The sequence below is a fragment of the Platalea leucorodia genome (assembly GCF_965183815.1).
Source record: "Platalea leucorodia genome assembly, chromosome: 3".
NCBI classification, from domain to species: Eukaryota; Metazoa; Chordata; class Aves; order Pelecaniformes; family Threskiornithidae; genus Platalea; species Platalea leucorodia.
This window is the reverse complement of record NC_138825.1, coordinates 19,166,562-19,185,108: the sequence shown is the minus strand read 5'-3', so window position 1 is coordinate 19,185,108 and position 18,547 is coordinate 19,166,562. Positions and strand designations below refer to the sequence as shown.

The following is an 18,547-nucleotide window of genomic DNA, read 5'->3' as shown; positions in this document are numbered from 1 at the left end:
TTTACAGATAAAAAATGCAGACTGTGCCTGTCAAAACAGCTTTTCATAGTAATGACTTTCTTTAACACATAACTGTTCAGCTTATTACTTTCTGTAACCAGATCCTTACTGACATCCAGAGTTCATACCTACCAGAAAATGTTTTAGACCCTCAAATTTGAGGTATGACTCCAAAGGGGTAAATAAATTGACCGTCCAAAAATTAGAAGGGTGGGATCAGGTTGCACATCATACCTTCTGTCCTGCAATAACGACACGATCTCCCAGTTTCAGGCCAAGCGATAAAAGCATGGCCTTGCCTGTGACATGATCATAGTTCGGAATCATGGCTTTTGAGATGTCACATGAGAGAGGCACTGCATCCAGCAATATCTGCTTGATTTCTTTTGCACTGGCTGCTGCATCTGCCATTTCCAGTGGCATATCTACTGGATCAGGAACCACGTCCGCTGGAATCTGCCCTTTGTCATTCTGTAGAAACACAACATAGCACAGGATTTAATGCTGTGACAAGATAAACCTGATTAGGCAAAACCATAGCACTTTATGAAGTTCATTAGATACTTTTCCTATAATATAAACAACTATAAAAACATCCACATTTTCAAAGGACGCCAAAACATCCTTAGATATATAAACTAGCATTTAGAGTGACTTATTTTCAAAAGTGCTAAGTTATCTAAATTTTTAATCTAAAGAACATTATTAGTACTCAGAACACATGAAAAACCCACCTGTATATATCTGTGTACTTGAAGACAGATTTAGAAAAATAAGCAAGAATTCTGGTCTGTAATACCAATACTGTAATGCTAATACTTCCCAAAGAATTTATCTTTACCCAGTGTATAGTTCACTCCTGGGTGAGGCTTATTCCAAAGGTAAGATGGAATTTAATTAATATATATAATTGCATGCACAGAGTACACAAAGTTGATGTCTCACATAAATATTTGAATAAAGCTGTTCAGGTTTATTTAGATACAGACTACTGCATCAGAGATGAATTAAGGATGGAGTCCCTTCCGAACACTTCCCATTCCCAGGGAGCAGGGACTGTGATTCCCCATATGTCCCATGTGACGCTCGCCCCAGGCCGGAGTTGTTGGAGCACCAGCTCACCTGGAGTTAACCTTAGCTCAAGGCCAGCTGGCCAGACAGCGAGTGCACTGTTGGGCTGTCAGGCTGTGACAACGGCAAGTTCCACCTATGCTTTCTTCAGCAAAGGCATTAGTAATTTTCACAAAGTCTATGGAAACATAATTCTCTCAGTCTTCCAAATTTGCCTCAGCTGAGCCCCTGGACTCAGAAATTACCAGAAGCTCAAAGAGGGAATGATGCAAAGCAAGACTGTATTTGCTTTGTTTCCTTAAAAAACAGACTAAAAGCTCAGCCTTCCTTGACCCCCCTATAAATCTCTCTGTCTCAACCCTAGAAAACTATAATCCTTACTCAGCATTTACACTCTGCTGTCCTCATATAAGCAAACTCTACACACTGTCTCTGGTCAGAACTTTATTGTGGGTTTGAAGAATTAAACACCTACCATTCCTTAAAAATCTACAGTCAGTCTGTAAGTAAAAGGTCAGCCTCATTCAAGTCACAGTACCTTAAAAACAGGATATAGCAGGGAGTTTGTTTTGAGTTTTTAGTCATCGCATTAGCTATTGTTTCGGTCAGATCAGTCCCGCAATTCAGCCCACCAGGTGCCCTGCAAATCTTTGTGTCAACACAAGGTGGGGAGCAGAGCAGAGGCAAGAAGGCAAAAAGAGGCACGGTGGCACAGGACTGCTTTTCTCAAGGGCAGAGCCACCTTTTGCCAGCTCAGAATGCTTGTGCAACTACAAGCGGTATTCCCTGTGACGACAGACTCTTACACATCCAGCTGCCACAGAATATGAAACACGTACATGCACACTAAATAATGAGACAAAGAAGAAAAACAGCATTTTTAAAGAGATCTAGATTGGACATCATGAAGAACTGTATGAAGAATGATGTTCCAGAAGATTTCACGCCATCAGTGGTACATAATGACTTTTGAGTAGTCTTAAAACAATCATAATTTCTCATTAAAAAAAAAAAACTCTGATTTTGAAAATTGAGAACTGAGATACTGCCCGTGCTAAAAAAACAACCAAACAAAAACAATAAAAAACTAACCACCCCACTCCCTGAAAAAATCCACACCAAAAAAATACCCACAAAAAAGAATCAAAACCCAAGACTTGTGGCTAGACACATAGAGCAGCACTTTACACTATAACTGAGGCCTATTATTTGGTTAGTAAGCAGAGCAGTTAATGCTTCTCCATTATCAGTTACTTATGCTAAGTTTACTGCTAAGCAATACACCACATTTCTGGAGGTCACAGATGTACTCCTGTATTTCTGAAAAGATCCACCACTGCCATGACAACTGTTGCAAGACGCAAAGGAGTATTAACAAATGAAAGTTCAAGCAACAAATAGTTCAAATAGCTTTCAAGGTGTTCTTCTAATGAACTAGACCGTGACACAAAACCACAAACTTCAACGCACAAGTATAACAAAGGATACAAAATCATCCACTATGAGTTGCAAATATTTTTTCTGAGGCGTTATCACTCCATGTAACACATTTTCAGCTAATCAAAATCCTAGGCAGACTATTCAATTTTTCCAGGTGCTTTTTTCACCGTTTGGTGAATCTACAACCTAACTCCTTACCCTAAAGGCAGGATTTGCTCCATGTTCCAGTAAACACTTGACAGCTCCTGTACATAGGTTAAATGCAGCAATATGCAAAGCTGTTCCAAAATCAAAATCACTACAGGTGGCATCCACATCTGCAATTAAACATCACATGTGAGGTACGCAAGTCTGTTATGTGAACATTTCACCCTACAGATTCCTTGAGAGGACATTCATTTTTACAGTTTATGTTAACATTCATACAGAGACACCATTATTTACGTACTAAATGCATATCAGAAGTAATTCTACATAGAATATCAACCTTATCTGCATCTCTTCATTCATACCATGAACCAATCTGGAAGATGAGCATTTACTTTCATTCATTTTATAATACTGATGACTTAACTGCAAAATTGTTGCTATTCAGGATGCCCAATCTACTGTGCTACAATTAACAAGTTAGTAAGTTTAGGTTTGTGTGTAAATTAATGTTTCAGAAATATTTATATTTTATTACTTCTAGGTGTCAAATGTTAAAATGAGATGCATCTTCAACCAGTTGTTTTCCTTTGTGAGCAGGTAGTGCGGCAAGGGAAAACTGATTATACCTCTGCTTTACATTGATTTAATTACTAACGGCCAAGCATGAAGTAAGAGCTAGTGATTTTTATAATTTCTTTGTTTTCAAAGAATTGCACTCTGAAGGGTCTTGCACTGATAGTCTGGAAAATGGAGCCCTGCATTTGACTAGAAGAGATTTAGCATAATATATATTTCAATCAATTGTTCCCGATATATCTTTCAATCTGCTATGAAGTCATTACTGTTATAGAAGATTGGAGTTTTAATGTCTATTTAGTCTTTGGCTCCTCTCCTAAACTACGCAAGAGAAATGTCAGTTTGAGTCAATTACGTATATGACTGTTAATAAAAAATGCCATCTGATTTAATACACAAACCAGAAGCCAACAAGTATTAGCAATAATGTTCCAATTTGAAATACTGGTGAGGAACATAAAACTTTCCACCTCAGGGCTGTACAGTCTCCTAGTATTTCCCCGTATCAGTCTGTCCCAAAAACCACTAGCCCTTCTGACAATGTGATAAACAAAGTATATCCCAAGTATATCCATATCTTTATATAGTTATACTAAATTAATATTTTGGGGGCAAATAAAACATGAACATATATACAAGATATATAAATATATATGTCTGTATAGATATGTCAACTTTATACATACTAATAAAGATTGACTCTGAATTTTACAACGATCAAAGATAACACATTTCGGATCAAATTTTAACAGTTTTACAATTGCACTAATATGAATACAAACTTGGCTATTTTAAATTTAATTGGCACACTCATGAAAAAAGACTGCATTCACATGATGCAACCAGAACGACAGCTACGTATGCAGACGTACCTTCTATATATCAAATAACAAAAGACCATCACCAGTTTAAAACTGAGTAGAAGCTGTGTAGTTGTATACAACCATTGAAACTTCCATGTTTCATAAGGCTATCAAGTATTTTCTGCACACACAGGAACTGGTTTGCAGAAACACTGATCAGTAATGTCAGCTACTGAGTCAGCAACAGTTGCATGTACTCCTATTTTAAAAAGGAACTGATGTGTAAATTTTTTTTTTTTTAAATTAGACTAGTGCGACTTCCTCAGACTTGCAAGCTTCATGCTTGGAGTTTTTAAACACTGTTTTCTTACAGCTTTGTTCTAGGTATAAGTTGGCATAGTACAGGTGACAAAAAGAAACACATATATATCAAATGTTACCCAGTAACTACCCCCAAACTATCTAAGAGAAATTAATATGCAGAAATGGTCTGTCATTAGCAACCCATGCAGGTTACAGTCATTGTCTAATGGCACCACATAACATTGCTAATTCCTAAGCCTTTAACAATTTTGATATTTAAAACCTCTCAAAATCTACGATCAAACTAGCTCTCTGTTCTAACAATTGAGGAGTAAACCTGTATAAAGAATTTAACTGCAGAGTGTCATAAAGGAAATAGTTTAGCAGTAAATCAAGAGGAAACATCTGTGGTACTGGCTGTTTCACAAAGGGTGTCTCAGAGTCAGTATACCACTGTCTTGAAAAGTTATTTATACATTAACAACCATTTTTTCTCCAGTTCAGTATGGATCCATCCAAGGCATATTTGTCATCTATGTACATCCTCCCTTCTCTGCAAACTGCCTGATGAAGTATGGAGCTAAGATTATTCCTTCTATTAACTCAGACCATCCACTGTTTTCATGCCACAGGGCAAATCATTTTATACATTTTCTGAGATCAAAAAAAATCATCTGCTTATCCAAGAGTTGCCAACTGCCAAGGCATTTAACCAGAATGGTTTCCTTGGAAATCTGAGCAAATTCCCACCCCTTCTGTAGGCACTGCACAGGAGGAAACGAGAACACCAAATGCAAATGAGGTCTGAAAGAAGACCTAATCTGCTGATGCAAGTCATGGAGACCGGACTAGTGAAATGTGATGTGGACTTAACTACTGTGCAGTCTTATTTTGCCTTTTGTTACCAACCTACACTTGTTACCTCTTAAGCATGTCATACCAATAACAGCGCTGTTTAACAATCACCTCCATGACGATTCAAGAGGCGGTAGCAAGCCTTGCGTACTCCAAAAACCTATCAGCTTTTCACAATTTTGAGACAGATTCTTTACGACAACTAGCTAAAAAAGGGTATTAATCATTTTGCAAAATGGCACAATCAGAAGGATATTCAGTAGAACAAATTAACATTTGTACAATTTTAGTATTAAAATTGCTTACTGGTTTTGATATCCTGACCAAATTAGGAACAAATGGTTCTGGTTCAGAATCATTTCTGTATTTTCATTAGTATAAATAGGGCTCCAATTACCAGTCCTTCATATTATCATTCCAAAAGGTATTATCTATTTATGCCAAACACTGAAGTTCCTTACACGTGCCCTTCTAGATAGCCGAGAAGCGGGAAAAACGAGCATGTCAAAGTTGCTTCAGTCACTAGTTTGCCAAATCCCCATTTCTCCTTTACCCTTCTCCCAGCATTTCAAACATACTTCTCAATGTTCAAGGAATCTTAAAAACTCTAAGAATTTACCAGAATAGTTACATCTTTGGTTTTCTGCATACATTCTCTTAGTCTTCAACAACTCAGAATTAACCGGTTTGCTTTCCTTTCTATTAGATACTTCTCTACCATCTTGTACAAAGCTCAAATTTGAAAACCAGCAATGGAATCAGTGCATTAAACCACAAAAAAATAGGTTAAGAGAAAAATGAACCAATGAGGCTGACTAAAAGAAGAAATCAGAAATTATTTATGTATCATGGATAAACAAACCCCACACTTAAAAGACCACTACACACCAGCTTAGGGTCAACAAAATACAGACAACTACATGAAACAAAAGTAACAATGCCTACCTTTCGGCTTTGCATTTTTCAAAATAACACTAATAAGTTCTGGAACATCAAAGTAGGCAGCATAATGCAAGGCATTCATATTTGTCCAGCGGCTGCGTAAACTGCTATCAGCACCCAAATCAATAAGCTGCGTCGCAAATTTTACAGCAGTTTCAACATCACCTGCAAGGTAAATTTTATAAAATAGGCATTAGAGATTTATTTGACCTCAAAAAACATGCACATGCTTACGTGTAACGCATAATGTATGTTAAACCCTTAAAGCTCACAGCAGAACCGTTATTATGCCTTTCTTTTTAGGATTAGGATGCAGAAATCTTTGCCTTTTTTCACAAAGGGCTGAAATCTCTACTACAGTATATAATAACGCTACCTGTTTATCTCTACTGTAAATAATGTGTCACCCATCAAAACCAGGGATTTTAGTATCTGATAGAAGAAAAAAAAATCACATGCCACAATGCTGAAGTTTATGTTAAAAGATCCGCCAACACCAGAAAAGCTAACCTACGCCAGGCCTCACTCAGAAACTTAGTTCGAACTCAGAGGAGAACCGGGTTTGGGTCAACAAAAAAGCAGTACAACATAGAAAAGCTAACAGAGGTATTCAGAGTTAAATATGCTCTTATTTCCAGTACTTATGATCATAATAATGCAAAGACTATTGTTTTCCTCTGACATGATCAGGGTGAAAGAAAAGAAAAAAGAACAGCCAGTCACCTAAATGTTCTGGTTTCACTGATGTAAGAAAACTGTCAATAACTTAGTTCACAGTTTGTATCTCAGCCTGAAACAGCCTTTGCTCCATTAAATATACGTTTAAGCTGGTACTATTTTTTGCAACACCTATACCACCAACTCAACTTACTCCCAACTGCCACAGCCATAACTGCACTACAGTTCTGTATCTTTCTTTCTGATGGCCACGAGAAGAGCCAAAACCAAGCACTAAAAATAAATCTACTGCAAGGAAAAATTCTGCAATAGCTGGCGGGATTAGCCTTTGTGAATTAATTAGGTTTTTACATCTATAATGATGTTTCTTTACTCACCAATACCATGAGCCCCTGATTTGCAAGTGTAATGCAAGAGAGTCATATCAGTCAGTCCATCTCTGTCATTCACATTGCAACCCCTTTTAATGATCTGAGAGAGAAGTGGAAAACAAGCATATTTTAGCTCTGGCATATCTCTGACATCAGTATTAATTAGTAAGTTATTTCACCTATATTGACTCCTGGATTCATTTCAATGGCTAATAACAAAGAAGCCTACCAGAATAGACTGTAACTGCAGAACTGAGTAACATGCACAAATGCAATAAATAGTATTATATGAATATCATTAACTACATTGTTTACAGATTTTAAAGCTTCTTTATATTATTACTTCTAGCATATATGTCACGTGCTGAGAAGTTAACTGCTTAACTGAACAATAGGAAAATTACATCATTTATGAAGTCTCTCCCCTTTTTCTTTGATCTCTCAACAATCCCCCCTCTCCCCCTCCAAAAAAAGCCCCAGTTATATTACAGTGCGAAGAATCTTTACTATACTTTCCCACCTATCTAGAAAAGCCTGTAATCCAGAAGAAGAAAAATAAGAAAGTAGGATGGAATTACTAGAAACAAGGTGTCTTCTGAAAGCAGCCTATTGCAGGCTGCAAAAAGATTTCAGTTCCTAACTCATACTGTGCCTTGCAAACACTGCCCTTAAGGTCAGGCTTCACTCTAACTTCGTATATTGGAGCTTATGATCACTGCTAAGTAGGAAACTGAAACACCAAGGTGAAGGGTCTCTAATCCACTGCTTTGAGAAGAAACATTGTTTCTACCGTCTAGCCAAAGGTACTGAATTTTTATCCCTCATCTTCCTCTTTCCAAATGAAAACTGACAACATGTGGAACACAAGGCATTGATCAGTAACTACTTGTTAAAAGGCAGGAACTGCATCTGTGTTCATGGTTAGTTCTGCTTCTGAATGAACTGTTTTTATTCATTGCCAACATAGTATTTCTTTAACACTGAAAGCATTCAACGATCGTCATTTATACCTCACCTCATTCCCAATAATATCAATATTCTGCTGGACCTGTGGAACCCACTGCCTTAAGATAGCGAACAATTCAGAAACTGATGTTTTGGGGTTGAAAAGTATTTCTTGGCATGCCACGTCATTGGGATCGAAGAAGGAGAACTCTGTTAAAAAAAAAAAAAGGAATCATTAAGGTAAAATTGTGAGTTTTAACATGCATCTAGTTTTTCAAACTCGGAGGCAAACAATAGCAGGGAGAGTCACTTCACTACTAATCACACTGGAAAACCAGAATGTTGAATTAATTTAGAAAATTTTCTGTAAAATCTGGTCTATTTTTCCTTTAATACTAAGGCCTCAGTTATACTTCTGAAAAAGCTTTGAATCAGCAACCAACACAACGGTACTGCAAGACTGATTTTAAGTTTAGGCAAGGACTAAGAGACATGTGCAGTGATTATGCTATTAAGGGTTTACTCTTGCTTCAAGCTAGCCAAAGACTGCTGATTCTAAGCTGTTTGCAAGCACAGACATGCCTCTTGATCTCTCAGTGATTAAACACGTACACGATGTCTCCATATGCTACAAAACATGGCTTTTCCTTATTCTTCCATCACAATTTACATAAAACATACCAAAATATAAACACATGCACAAATCAGGAAGGCATTCTATGGCCTCCGCTATTTTCAGATATTTCATGAATGTATCAATCCCAGCTGGTGGCAGCTACATCTTTAAAAATTAAACCACCAAGCCAAGATCAGAAAAAAAGATATATTTTTTTAAGATTTTATGCCTCATGCTGCTTCAGGCAACCCAAAGTATAGGTGTAAAAACCACCTTATTATTAAAGTATGATATTTCATGTTACTTACAGGTGTATGTGTATGCATGTATATACACATACTGTATTTTGAATTTGTGGAATTTCTTCCAACTCTGGAAAATTATATGAAAGAATCTGGATAGCAATGGCTATTAGGAGAGGGAATGGAAGCATAACCTACTGTCATCAGCAAATGGCTGAATCGTGGAAAACACTGAACTTTTACCCCCCGCTGCAGCTATCAGGGAGCTGCCTTTTAAAAAGGTTTCAAATAAATGTGCAATGTCAGCTGACATCAATCACAGACAGAAAGCTCTCAGAACAGACATACAGGTTAAGTAAAATACAGCATCAGCCATCTTGGTGTATGACATGGTATAAACTACCTCTGGATGAATCATCATAACCTTTCCTCAAGAAGAGCACACCACACTTCTAGATTGGATTAACAGATAAAAGCACATATGCAGCTTGCTTCCGGGCTATCTAGAGTTTTTCATTCAACAGGAATGAAAAAGAAGGACAACTTCACTGATATTTATGAATTTTTATTTGCACCTAGCATATAAAAAAGGGCAAACCCCGTATCTCCCAGCACTACACAAAGTGTGCTTCTTACCTACGTCCCATGCATTGACACAGATCTACTGATTTATCTGCTAACATTTAACTTCCGCATAAACCACAGTTGCTCTATTGCTGAAAGCTATGAAGTAAACAGACAACCAGCCAAGAAGATTAATGATCTTACACAACATGCATGGTTCTTAGTCTACCAGAAAGATTTCTAGCTATGAACCTGAACCAAATTATATATCAGAAATCAACCCTAATAGACTGTTACGCTAGGGTAAAAACCTGAGAATATATCAAGTATTAATAACAACCACCATAAGTGCTTAACAGGTGATCAGCTGTAGCGTTTGCAAACCAAAGAAATGTTACAGAAAATCTGTTAAAACAAAAAGTTCCATGAAAGGATGACAATGGCATCTAGATACTTTAAAACATTACTTTCTCCACCTCTGTCTTTCCCATGCATTGATTACTGTGCTCAACCGTACTAAGGAAAACTAAATGCACTTAATGTAATGCCCAAGAATCTTTGTCTGTTGTGGTTTAACCTTCTTTACCTAGATTCAGTAATATTACTGTTACACAGGTGACAGCGACCTCCTATAAAAGGAATTTTTTTTCTTCAGTGAGTAGGCATAGACCAAGTAGGACAGACAGCAGTGATACTGTAGTGTTATTAGAAGATATCACAACACAACAATGTTTAAAGAAGGACGAATAGAAAATTTTTCTAAGGGATAAGAAAGCAGAATGGAATAAATCATGGCAATACTAGAGTAAAATAGGACGGACAAGTTATGAGAACAGGGCTAAACCATGTAAAGACACATGTTCATGTACTAAAACATATCATTTGGAACTGGTAAATTTTCAACCTGTGCTAACTTATCAAATGGGTCTCAAGAATGCTGAGTCTGTCAAAGACAGAAAATTACATGTATTTATTTTTCCTGAATACAGTCGACTGCTGGAATCAATGCATGTGAAAAACAGAGGTGGAGGCAGTAATTTTTAAGGTATATAGATGCTATTAACATCTTCTGCAATATTCAAAGGCATTATAATTGTAGCTATCTATGAAGATCCTTACCTACAGTGACATTTTAATATATTATATATCCTGTTTAAAATATTATTATATTATATATATGAAGACAATTCAACATTATTTCAAAAGCTGATCACCAATACTTGCTATAATTTTCTAACACTCATTTCACAGTCCTTACCTCCACAAACATCTACACTTCCAACAGAAATATCCCCCATAGTCTATTGTTTACATACTGAAAGCACAAGAAAAAGTGTAACTCTAGAGGTTTTAAATGTGATGTAGATACTTAACTACATTTAATTACTGCAATCTTACACCTTAACACAATATCCAGCTCTGCATTGAGATGTAAAAAGCCTACAAACATCTGACCACACACACACAGAAGAAACAGTAAGATGGAAAAGATACTATAATTTAAAACGTATGCAATAAGAAAAATAGAAAAAGCATGGGTCTTCATCTTTCATTTCCTTTAAAAAGTAATAATAAAATAATAGAGAATTCATTTAACAAGCAGTAAACTCTTTCTGAAAAGAAGGAATAAATTAAGGTTGATAGCTTTTCTTAACATTTATTATTCAAATTTATTCTCTGCCGATCACAAATTCATTTTCTGTTAAAAGTACATACCACAGTCAGAAGGCATTGGTGCTGCAGCAACAGAAAAAGTAACAGATGTTTCAGAGTTTGGGAATAAGAACCGTTCTCTTTCAATGAGGGAATCTCCTTCTAAGGAAGGTTCTGGGAGATCCTCTATGGTCATCTTCTAGAAAGCCACCTTAGGAGGAAAAAAAAGAATAAATAACCTCATCAGAAATACTTTGGATTAGTTCTATCGTAGCAAGATATAATGTGCAATGAGACTAAAATCTTTCCTTTTTGCAATCATAAACTCTTACTACTATTACATTCTTACAAACTAATGAAGTTAATTAGTAAAAGGTGTCAAGGATAGCCAACTTCTAGTTTTGACTTCATCACTAAACCTGTATGTTATTAATGGAAAGCATGATATTTCTCCCCAGTTTTCCACTTGAGCAGTAATGAAAATAACAACACTACGATTAGCAACCACAGGGTGATGATGAATGGATTAGTGTGTTTTACAGCTTCATGAAAATGTGAAGCATCAAGTACCTGTCCTCATACTCTGAATGCATATTCCTTTCCTCCACCGTGAGCAAGAACATGCTACCAGCTACTGCTTTCTCCTCTCTTAAAATTCTCAGCGCTTTAATCTTCCCACACAAAGCTGCAGACAATTCATCACGGAGTGATTCACTCCGGGATTCATGATTCCTTATCAGCTCCTTTCCCAGCTTCTCTCCTCTATGTTTTAAAATAGCATACTTACCACAGTGTGTTGTAACCTCCACCCTGGTGTTGTTTCCAGTCAACTCTTCAGGCCTTAGAACAATCTAGGAGAGAGAAGAAAGATTAAATAGCCATACAGAGTTATAATGACATTTTCTAACAACCAGGCCAAATTACATTCTAGTTACGGTTCACATGCTAAGAGCTGGCTACCACTTGTAAGACATCTTCTCAGGCAAATTCAGTAACAAATAACGAAAACCATTATTCTTCATAGAAACGGGCATTATTGTGCTACTGGAGACTACGTCTCCCAGTTGAAAACCTGAAATTCTGCATCTTGAATTTTCATGGTTAAATACTCTGGGTTAAAGCAGCGCTTTACAACAACCTAAATTTTTATTCTGGAGATTGCTGTGCAGTGCTCTTTACTCAGGAATTTGTTTAGCCAATTTGCTTGACGGAAAGAATTTGTGGAGCTTCAAGGCATGTTTGTTTTTATTACGTTTAATCTATATACATGAGTAAACAGGAAAAATAAAAAGTAGTCTGGTTTTGAGACTTATTTGGAGTTTTGTATCTTACACACAACAAGCTACGTGAATAGATTTATTCTAATATTTCCCCAAATAAATTTGTCACACTATTTGGGAAGCTCACATAACCTACATTCTAATATAAAAGGCATTTTAGCAGTAGATTACAGATGCTAATCTTGAAGTAAATAAATTGAAACCTCGTCTTCTTGCACACCATGTCCTCAATGGAAAAATGGAAAAATGCCTATTTTTCTCCAGCTAGTTTATTTCCTCAGTCTTATGCAGCTGTACAAATGCATGTGCTGGCACAAAGGGAAGACCAAGAAGGAGGCCACTGGGAAGGGCAGGACTATTTCTTCCCACGGCATTATCAAATTGCATTGGCTTAAGCATTCTTAGATTAAACAAGGCCAAAAATATCACTAATTATTTCAATTATTATTTTCATCCAGTAAGGAAAAGTTAGAGTTTACATTTTGAATGGCTTTATAGTCATCATAAACATGACAGTAACGACTTTCTTGTATGAAGGACTAGAAAGTCTCTTAAGCTGCAAGTCACTAATTAAATCTCTTTTGTAGGGCAACAGTGAAATAAATTTGCTACCATCTGATATTTGTTCAGAGGCTACAGCAAAACAAAACCAAGCTTTGTAAAACACGTAAATCCACAAGTTTTTCACGGGTAGCATATCAGACACTCTCAAAATGCACAAAGGAACAAGTAATATGTGTGAGTGTAGAAGAGATGATAGCTGAACCTGTTAAGTTAGAAAAAGACAGGAAAGGAATTATAAGCTTTTTGCACAGCGCTGCCAGTACAACACAGGAAACGAAAGAAACACAGTGAAAAGTAGCCAGACCTGATTGAGCAGATGGTAACAGGAAGAGGCGAGATTTGTGAAGTACGATGACAAAAGCTGCTGGAACTAGAAATCAACAGGGACATTTGAAAATTAATACAAAAAAGACTGTTTATTGCACACAGAAAAGCAGACCAAACAGAACAGAATCTGTGCGTTTGCAAGTATCCAGGGCATTTTTTACTCTGAGGGACCAGAGGGCAGAATACAATCTGTCACACGAGTGAAAAGAATTCAGCACATGAACCACCAAAGCAAAGCAGGCAGGGAAACAACCCGTGTTGTTGGGTAGCTGATATGAAGACCAAAGTGCTACAATGCATGCGCCGACCCAACTCCATAAAGAATGGCTTCACGTGTTTACACTAGTGCCAACACCCCCGACCTAAGCGTGCACATCATTACACCGTGGGATTCTAATTTGGACCTAGAAACATATTACCATGTCAGGACACAGCATCGAACCATGCAATGTCAAGGCAACAACGTGTTCTGCACCCATGACTACCTCCAGAGACTGCTAGCTCAGGTATAAGAACATCACAACCAGTTAACGTCACACACTCATACCTGGAAAGGCAAAGCAAAAGGTTGTAAACTATTTCAAAGAAAGGGAAAAAAACAAACAGACATTGTCCTTGTAATGACTTCTTTTCTGAGCAAAAACACAACTGCCTGAGATATTAATAATATCCAAGACATACAGACTCAGGTGGGAAGTCCTGGTGAAATGGAATGGAAGGTCTTCCAGAAGAGCAATGATTTCCCTACATTAGTAAGATGAGTTTAGACAGACAGAAAGAAATAGTAAGAGAAATTCAATGAAAGGAAGAATTCTCCCATTCACAGCACTGCTAAACTACCACTAAGCGCCATTTACCACAGCGGAAAGTATCATACTTACTATTTGCCAGCCATGTGTTCTTCTAACTGAATTAAATCTGAAAATTAAAAATAGACATATCATTAGGAAAAAAAAAAAGAAAACTTAAAGGAGTCATCAGATGCACATGCAATTATGTTGATAAGATTAAAGAGCAACTACAGGTTTCCTGATATACACACATTATGGAGAAGTGCATGGTACCTCTGTGTGTGTGTATATATATATAAAAAAAAAAGTTGGATAATACAGGATCCAACTTTTTCACATACTCCAGATTTTGTAATTTGCAATTTGTGTCAAAGCACAAATACAAAGTTTTCCTGCAAGTGCTGTAAAAAACTTGCAAATGCTAAAGCACTTCAAGTGATGAAATACAGTTGTGTTAGGGCTTTGACAGCAGAACTTGCCACAAATGTGACGCTATTTTTGACAATAACCACGTATAATAGACTACTTATCGCGTACTTGTACGTGCTCAAGAAGAAAAATTAAGTTCAGAGAGCAAGACTCTCGCACATTTGCTATCTAAGTGCTCCGTAACGTTCACAGCACAAGTGGCAGACGCGTTACGTGAGGCAGACTCAAGACTGGTTTTTCAACTGGTGTGCGGGGCCCTCCCGCAAGACGCCGCTTTGCTCCGAGACGCTGGAAGTTTAAGAGAGTTGAGGTTGCGGACCCGTCCCGCCCGGCTCTGCTCCTTCACCGCTTCCCGCCTCGCCTCCCGCCGCAGAAAGCCAGGTACCGCGCAGAGGCGGCCACGGGGCGGCTCTCGGAGTGAACCCCCCGGGGGCCGGGGGGTCCCAGCCGCCGCCTCAGCGGGCTGGGGCAGGCGGTAACGCCGAGCCGAGCCGAGCCGAGCCGCCCCCGCCCCGCGCGGCCCCCGCCGCGCCGCCCTGCCCCACGCAACCCGGGCCGCCGGGCGGCCCCGCGCGGCGGCCTGCGCCCGCAGCTGGCGGGGGGGGGGGGGGGGGTTATCGCTGCGGAGCGCGGCGGCCCCCGCGCCGCCACCCCGCCCCCACCCCGCACGGAGGGAGGGCGGGAGAGCGGCGGGAGGAGGCCGCCGGCGCCCGCCCCGCTCCCCCGCGGGAGGTGCGCGGCGCGGCCGCCCCCAGGCCCTACCTGCTCCCGGCGGGGAGGGCGCTGCCGGGGCCCCGCGCCCGCCTGCAGCTGAGGCCGCCGAGCGAGGCCGCGGCCCCGCGCCCGCCCCGCCCCCGCGCGGGCAGCGCCCCGCCCCTCCCCGCCCCCGGCCTATCGGCGGCCAGCCCCGCCCGCCCCGCCCCGCCCCGCGCCCGCGCCCGCCCCGTCAGCGGGGAGCGCGGGCCGGGCCGGGCCGGGCCCGGGGGCGGCTCTGCCCGCAGCGCGGGCGGGGGGATGCCGGTAGTTGCCGAGCGGTTACCAAACGGGCAGCGCTGAGGTGAAAGGAGGTGGGAAAGGAGCGTTGCGGCTGCGGGCGCAGCGGTCGGCCTGTGCCTTTCCTACAAGAAGGGCAGGCAGCCCTGCCTGACCGCGGGAGGCGCCACCTCTCAGCGCACCCCCCGCACGGCGGGCCGGAGGTGCCGTGTGGCGCAGGGCGGCGGGCAGCCGGCGGTGGAGCAGGGGGGGCTGGCGGGGCGCGCAGGCCGGTTGCGGCTCTTCTGCGTCCTGAGCGGGGACGGGCCTGGAAGCCGGCCAGGGCCCGGCAGCGGACGGAGGGGTCAGCTTAACCCGCTGCACCTGCCCGCGGCCGCCCTGCACCGGTACCGCCGCGGCGAGGGCCCCGCGCAGCGCGCAAAAACAAAGTCAAGGGAGAATTAAAGGCCAGCGAACTGCGGATCGGGCAGCTTTGGTCCGTGGGTGAGCAGGGAGGTGATCCCGATGCTCCACGCTGCTCAGACACGCAAAGCAAAATAGGGATAGGAGGTAGGGCCGGGAGGGGACGGTGGGGAGCAGAGAGAGACGGCAGCACCGTGCTGCTTAGCTGAGGGCTTCAGGTGCCAAGCATCCATGAATGCTTAACGCCATGAAATGTTTGTGCACCAACAGCTGCGCAAAGGGGCTTGCTTAAGGTCACACGCAATCACTGGTAGATTTAAGCCCAGAACGCAGAAGTCTGGACTTGCCAGTTATTTTAGTAACCGATTGGAGGAACGAAAGTAGCAACTTCCAAGAAGGCTTTTCAGGGGGTGCTTATCCAGCGCTGTAAACCTAATGAGGATCTAAATCCAAAGATTGGTAATCTCTAAGAAACCCATACAGTGGTAAACCCATTTTCATATGGCTTGAGCCCAGGCTACTTGAGGGGAATTGGACCTGGATAAAAACTCAGACAAGTCCCGCTATATTTTTATGCTCAATGTGGGTCACTCTTAAGTAAATACAACTGATGTTTATGATCAGGTTTTTGTGGTTGTTTTTCCAGTGATAATATCAATTGGGGGGAGGGGGGGGGCAGGACAGATAATGGGAATGACAAATGGAAATTACCTCGGGTGAAGTACTGGAAAAGTGAAGAACTGCAAGTTCTCTCAGATCCCAGAGACTTAAAACTGAAAGAAGCGGAACATGGGAGTTCCAGTTGTGATAGTAAACATAATACCAGATGGCTAGAGAAAAGCTAAGATAATTCTTCCATTTCTTAGAAATGTTCCATACTTCGGAAAAGGCAAAGAAAAATTGTAATCCAGGAAAATGCAGGCCTACTATTTTCACCTCAAGGCTACTTTAGAAAAAGAGTTTGAAGTATAACCAAAGACATGGATGTAAGTGAGATCAAATGTGAGCTTAGTATTGGCAGTTGATGTCTGCCTTTTTTGAGGTGTTTGATGTTCTGGGCAAAGGAAATGTTTTATGGCTGATACTGAATAATGGACTTCAGTGAAGTGCCTGAAATGGAAATTATTAGCAATTTTGGAGAAGACTAGAATTTAGGAGAACTTCAGTGGAGGTAAAGCGCAAGCACAGGGGGAAGGAGTGTTGAGTAGAGTGGAATGGAAAGTACTGGGCTGGGGGAGGTTACCTATGACATCCCGGGGTATTATTCTTGAAACTAATCTTTGTTTTGTACTTTCCTTTAATGATTTTGGCAGGAAAAACAGCAAACTGATGAGACAAAAAAAAATGGAAAGAACTGCTCTTAACAAGGAATGAACTAATAAGATTGATGTACGGGATCATCATATGGAATGACTGAGGAAGAGAAAGATGCGATTGTAGTCGACAGCTACACAATGAGCATCATTACCAATACGATGCGATGGCATAAAAAGCAAACGCTTACCTCAGGGCGCGTAACGGGAGAGTTGTGGCAGGAAAGCATTCATGCCAGCAGGTTCTGCCATCTCCTTGGGAAATTGCACGTGGTTCTGACCACCCTTCTTCAGTGAGAGGCAGCTAAACTTGCACGTCCAGAGATTATTTGCTAGCACAGTCAAAGAGAAGAACAGTCTATTTTAGGAGGTTGCCAGAGCATGGCTTGTTTAATGCAGCAGAATGAAAGCTGAGACAGAGGGTATGGTTGCCATCTGCCATAAACCATGGAAAATGGTGTGTGAATTCAAATGTAATGTTGAATATGAGGGTAAAACTGTGTGAATACTTTTATGCTAGAAAATGAAAGCAAGCACCTCACAAAGCATCTCAGGTTCTAGAACATCCTTCTGGTTGGAGCCGTAAAGGCAAAAAAAGAAACATTTTAGCTCAGAGTGAATCCTGTGACTTTGTGCTGCAACCGCAAAGGAGACTGGACACCATTGCCTGACAGAGCCCCTGCCCGTCCTGACTTCCACCCCTGGGCCCTGCAATGGAAACTTTTTTTAAAAAAATCCTTAAACCTCATTCTGTACCTTTTCATGATATCTTTTTCAGCCACTCCTACGTGCCAGGATATGAGTCTAAATAAAAGTCTGTTCAGCCTATCCTGTCTGACTCATTCGGTGCTGCCACGGGCAGCAAAGTTGCTGAGCACCTGGAGAACTCAGAACAATGGGCTGCAGCAGGTCTGACCACCTCGGGAGGAAGATGGGGAAACAATGCTTGTGAGCAACAAGCCTGCTTTAACCAAAATATTATTTCACTTCTTGTTTCTCCTTTGGGCAGAAATAGGGCATTACTAACCAGTTCCTTCATCTTCACAGATTTACGTGTCGGAGGAAAGGGATCATTTAAATGGCTTTGGAAGACATTGCAGCTTCAAGTAGAGCCGCTCTGGAGTGAGGATTAGGGCAGCAGAGAGGTTCTGAAAGTGAGCGTGCTTATGTACCACTTTCAGTGCGGCTTCAGGACAGCAAGCATGTTCAAAAGACGATGGATGCTCTGGGAGCTACCCT

The 18,547-nt window shown here is 40.8% G+C and overlaps 1 protein-coding gene across 3 annotated transcripts in view; it reads right to left on the bottom strand.

Annotated features, from left to right (window-relative positions):
* Positions 1-15,415, bottom strand: part of CLIP4 (CAP-Gly domain containing linker protein family member 4) — a 32,737-nt gene extending 17,322 nt beyond the window's left edge. Inside the window, exons 1-9 of one of the 3 annotated variants that reach the window (XM_082307160.1) lie at positions 15,363-15,415; positions 14,262-14,298; positions 11,997-12,060; positions 11,273-11,420; positions 8,205-8,344; positions 7,196-7,289; positions 6,144-6,305; positions 2,710-2,828; positions 235-471 (exon numbers count right to left, since the gene is read on the bottom strand). In XM_082307160.1, coding sequence (XP_082163286.1) covers positions 235-471; positions 2,710-2,828; positions 6,144-6,305; positions 7,196-7,289; positions 8,205-8,344; positions 11,273-11,405 — 885 coding nt within the window. In that variant the 5' untranslated portion in view covers positions 11,406-11,420; positions 11,997-12,060; positions 14,262-14,298; positions 15,363-15,415. Of the gene's footprint in view, positions 1-234; positions 472-2,709; positions 2,829-6,143; positions 6,306-7,195; positions 7,290-8,204; positions 8,345-11,272; positions 11,421-11,779; positions 11,811-11,996; positions 12,061-13,799; positions 13,839-14,261; positions 14,299-15,362 lie in introns of those variants that run through there. The other 2 variants (XM_082307161.1, XM_082307162.1) reach the window with 2 other exon arrangements.
* Between the last annotated feature and the right edge of the window lie 3,132 nt (positions 15,416-18,547).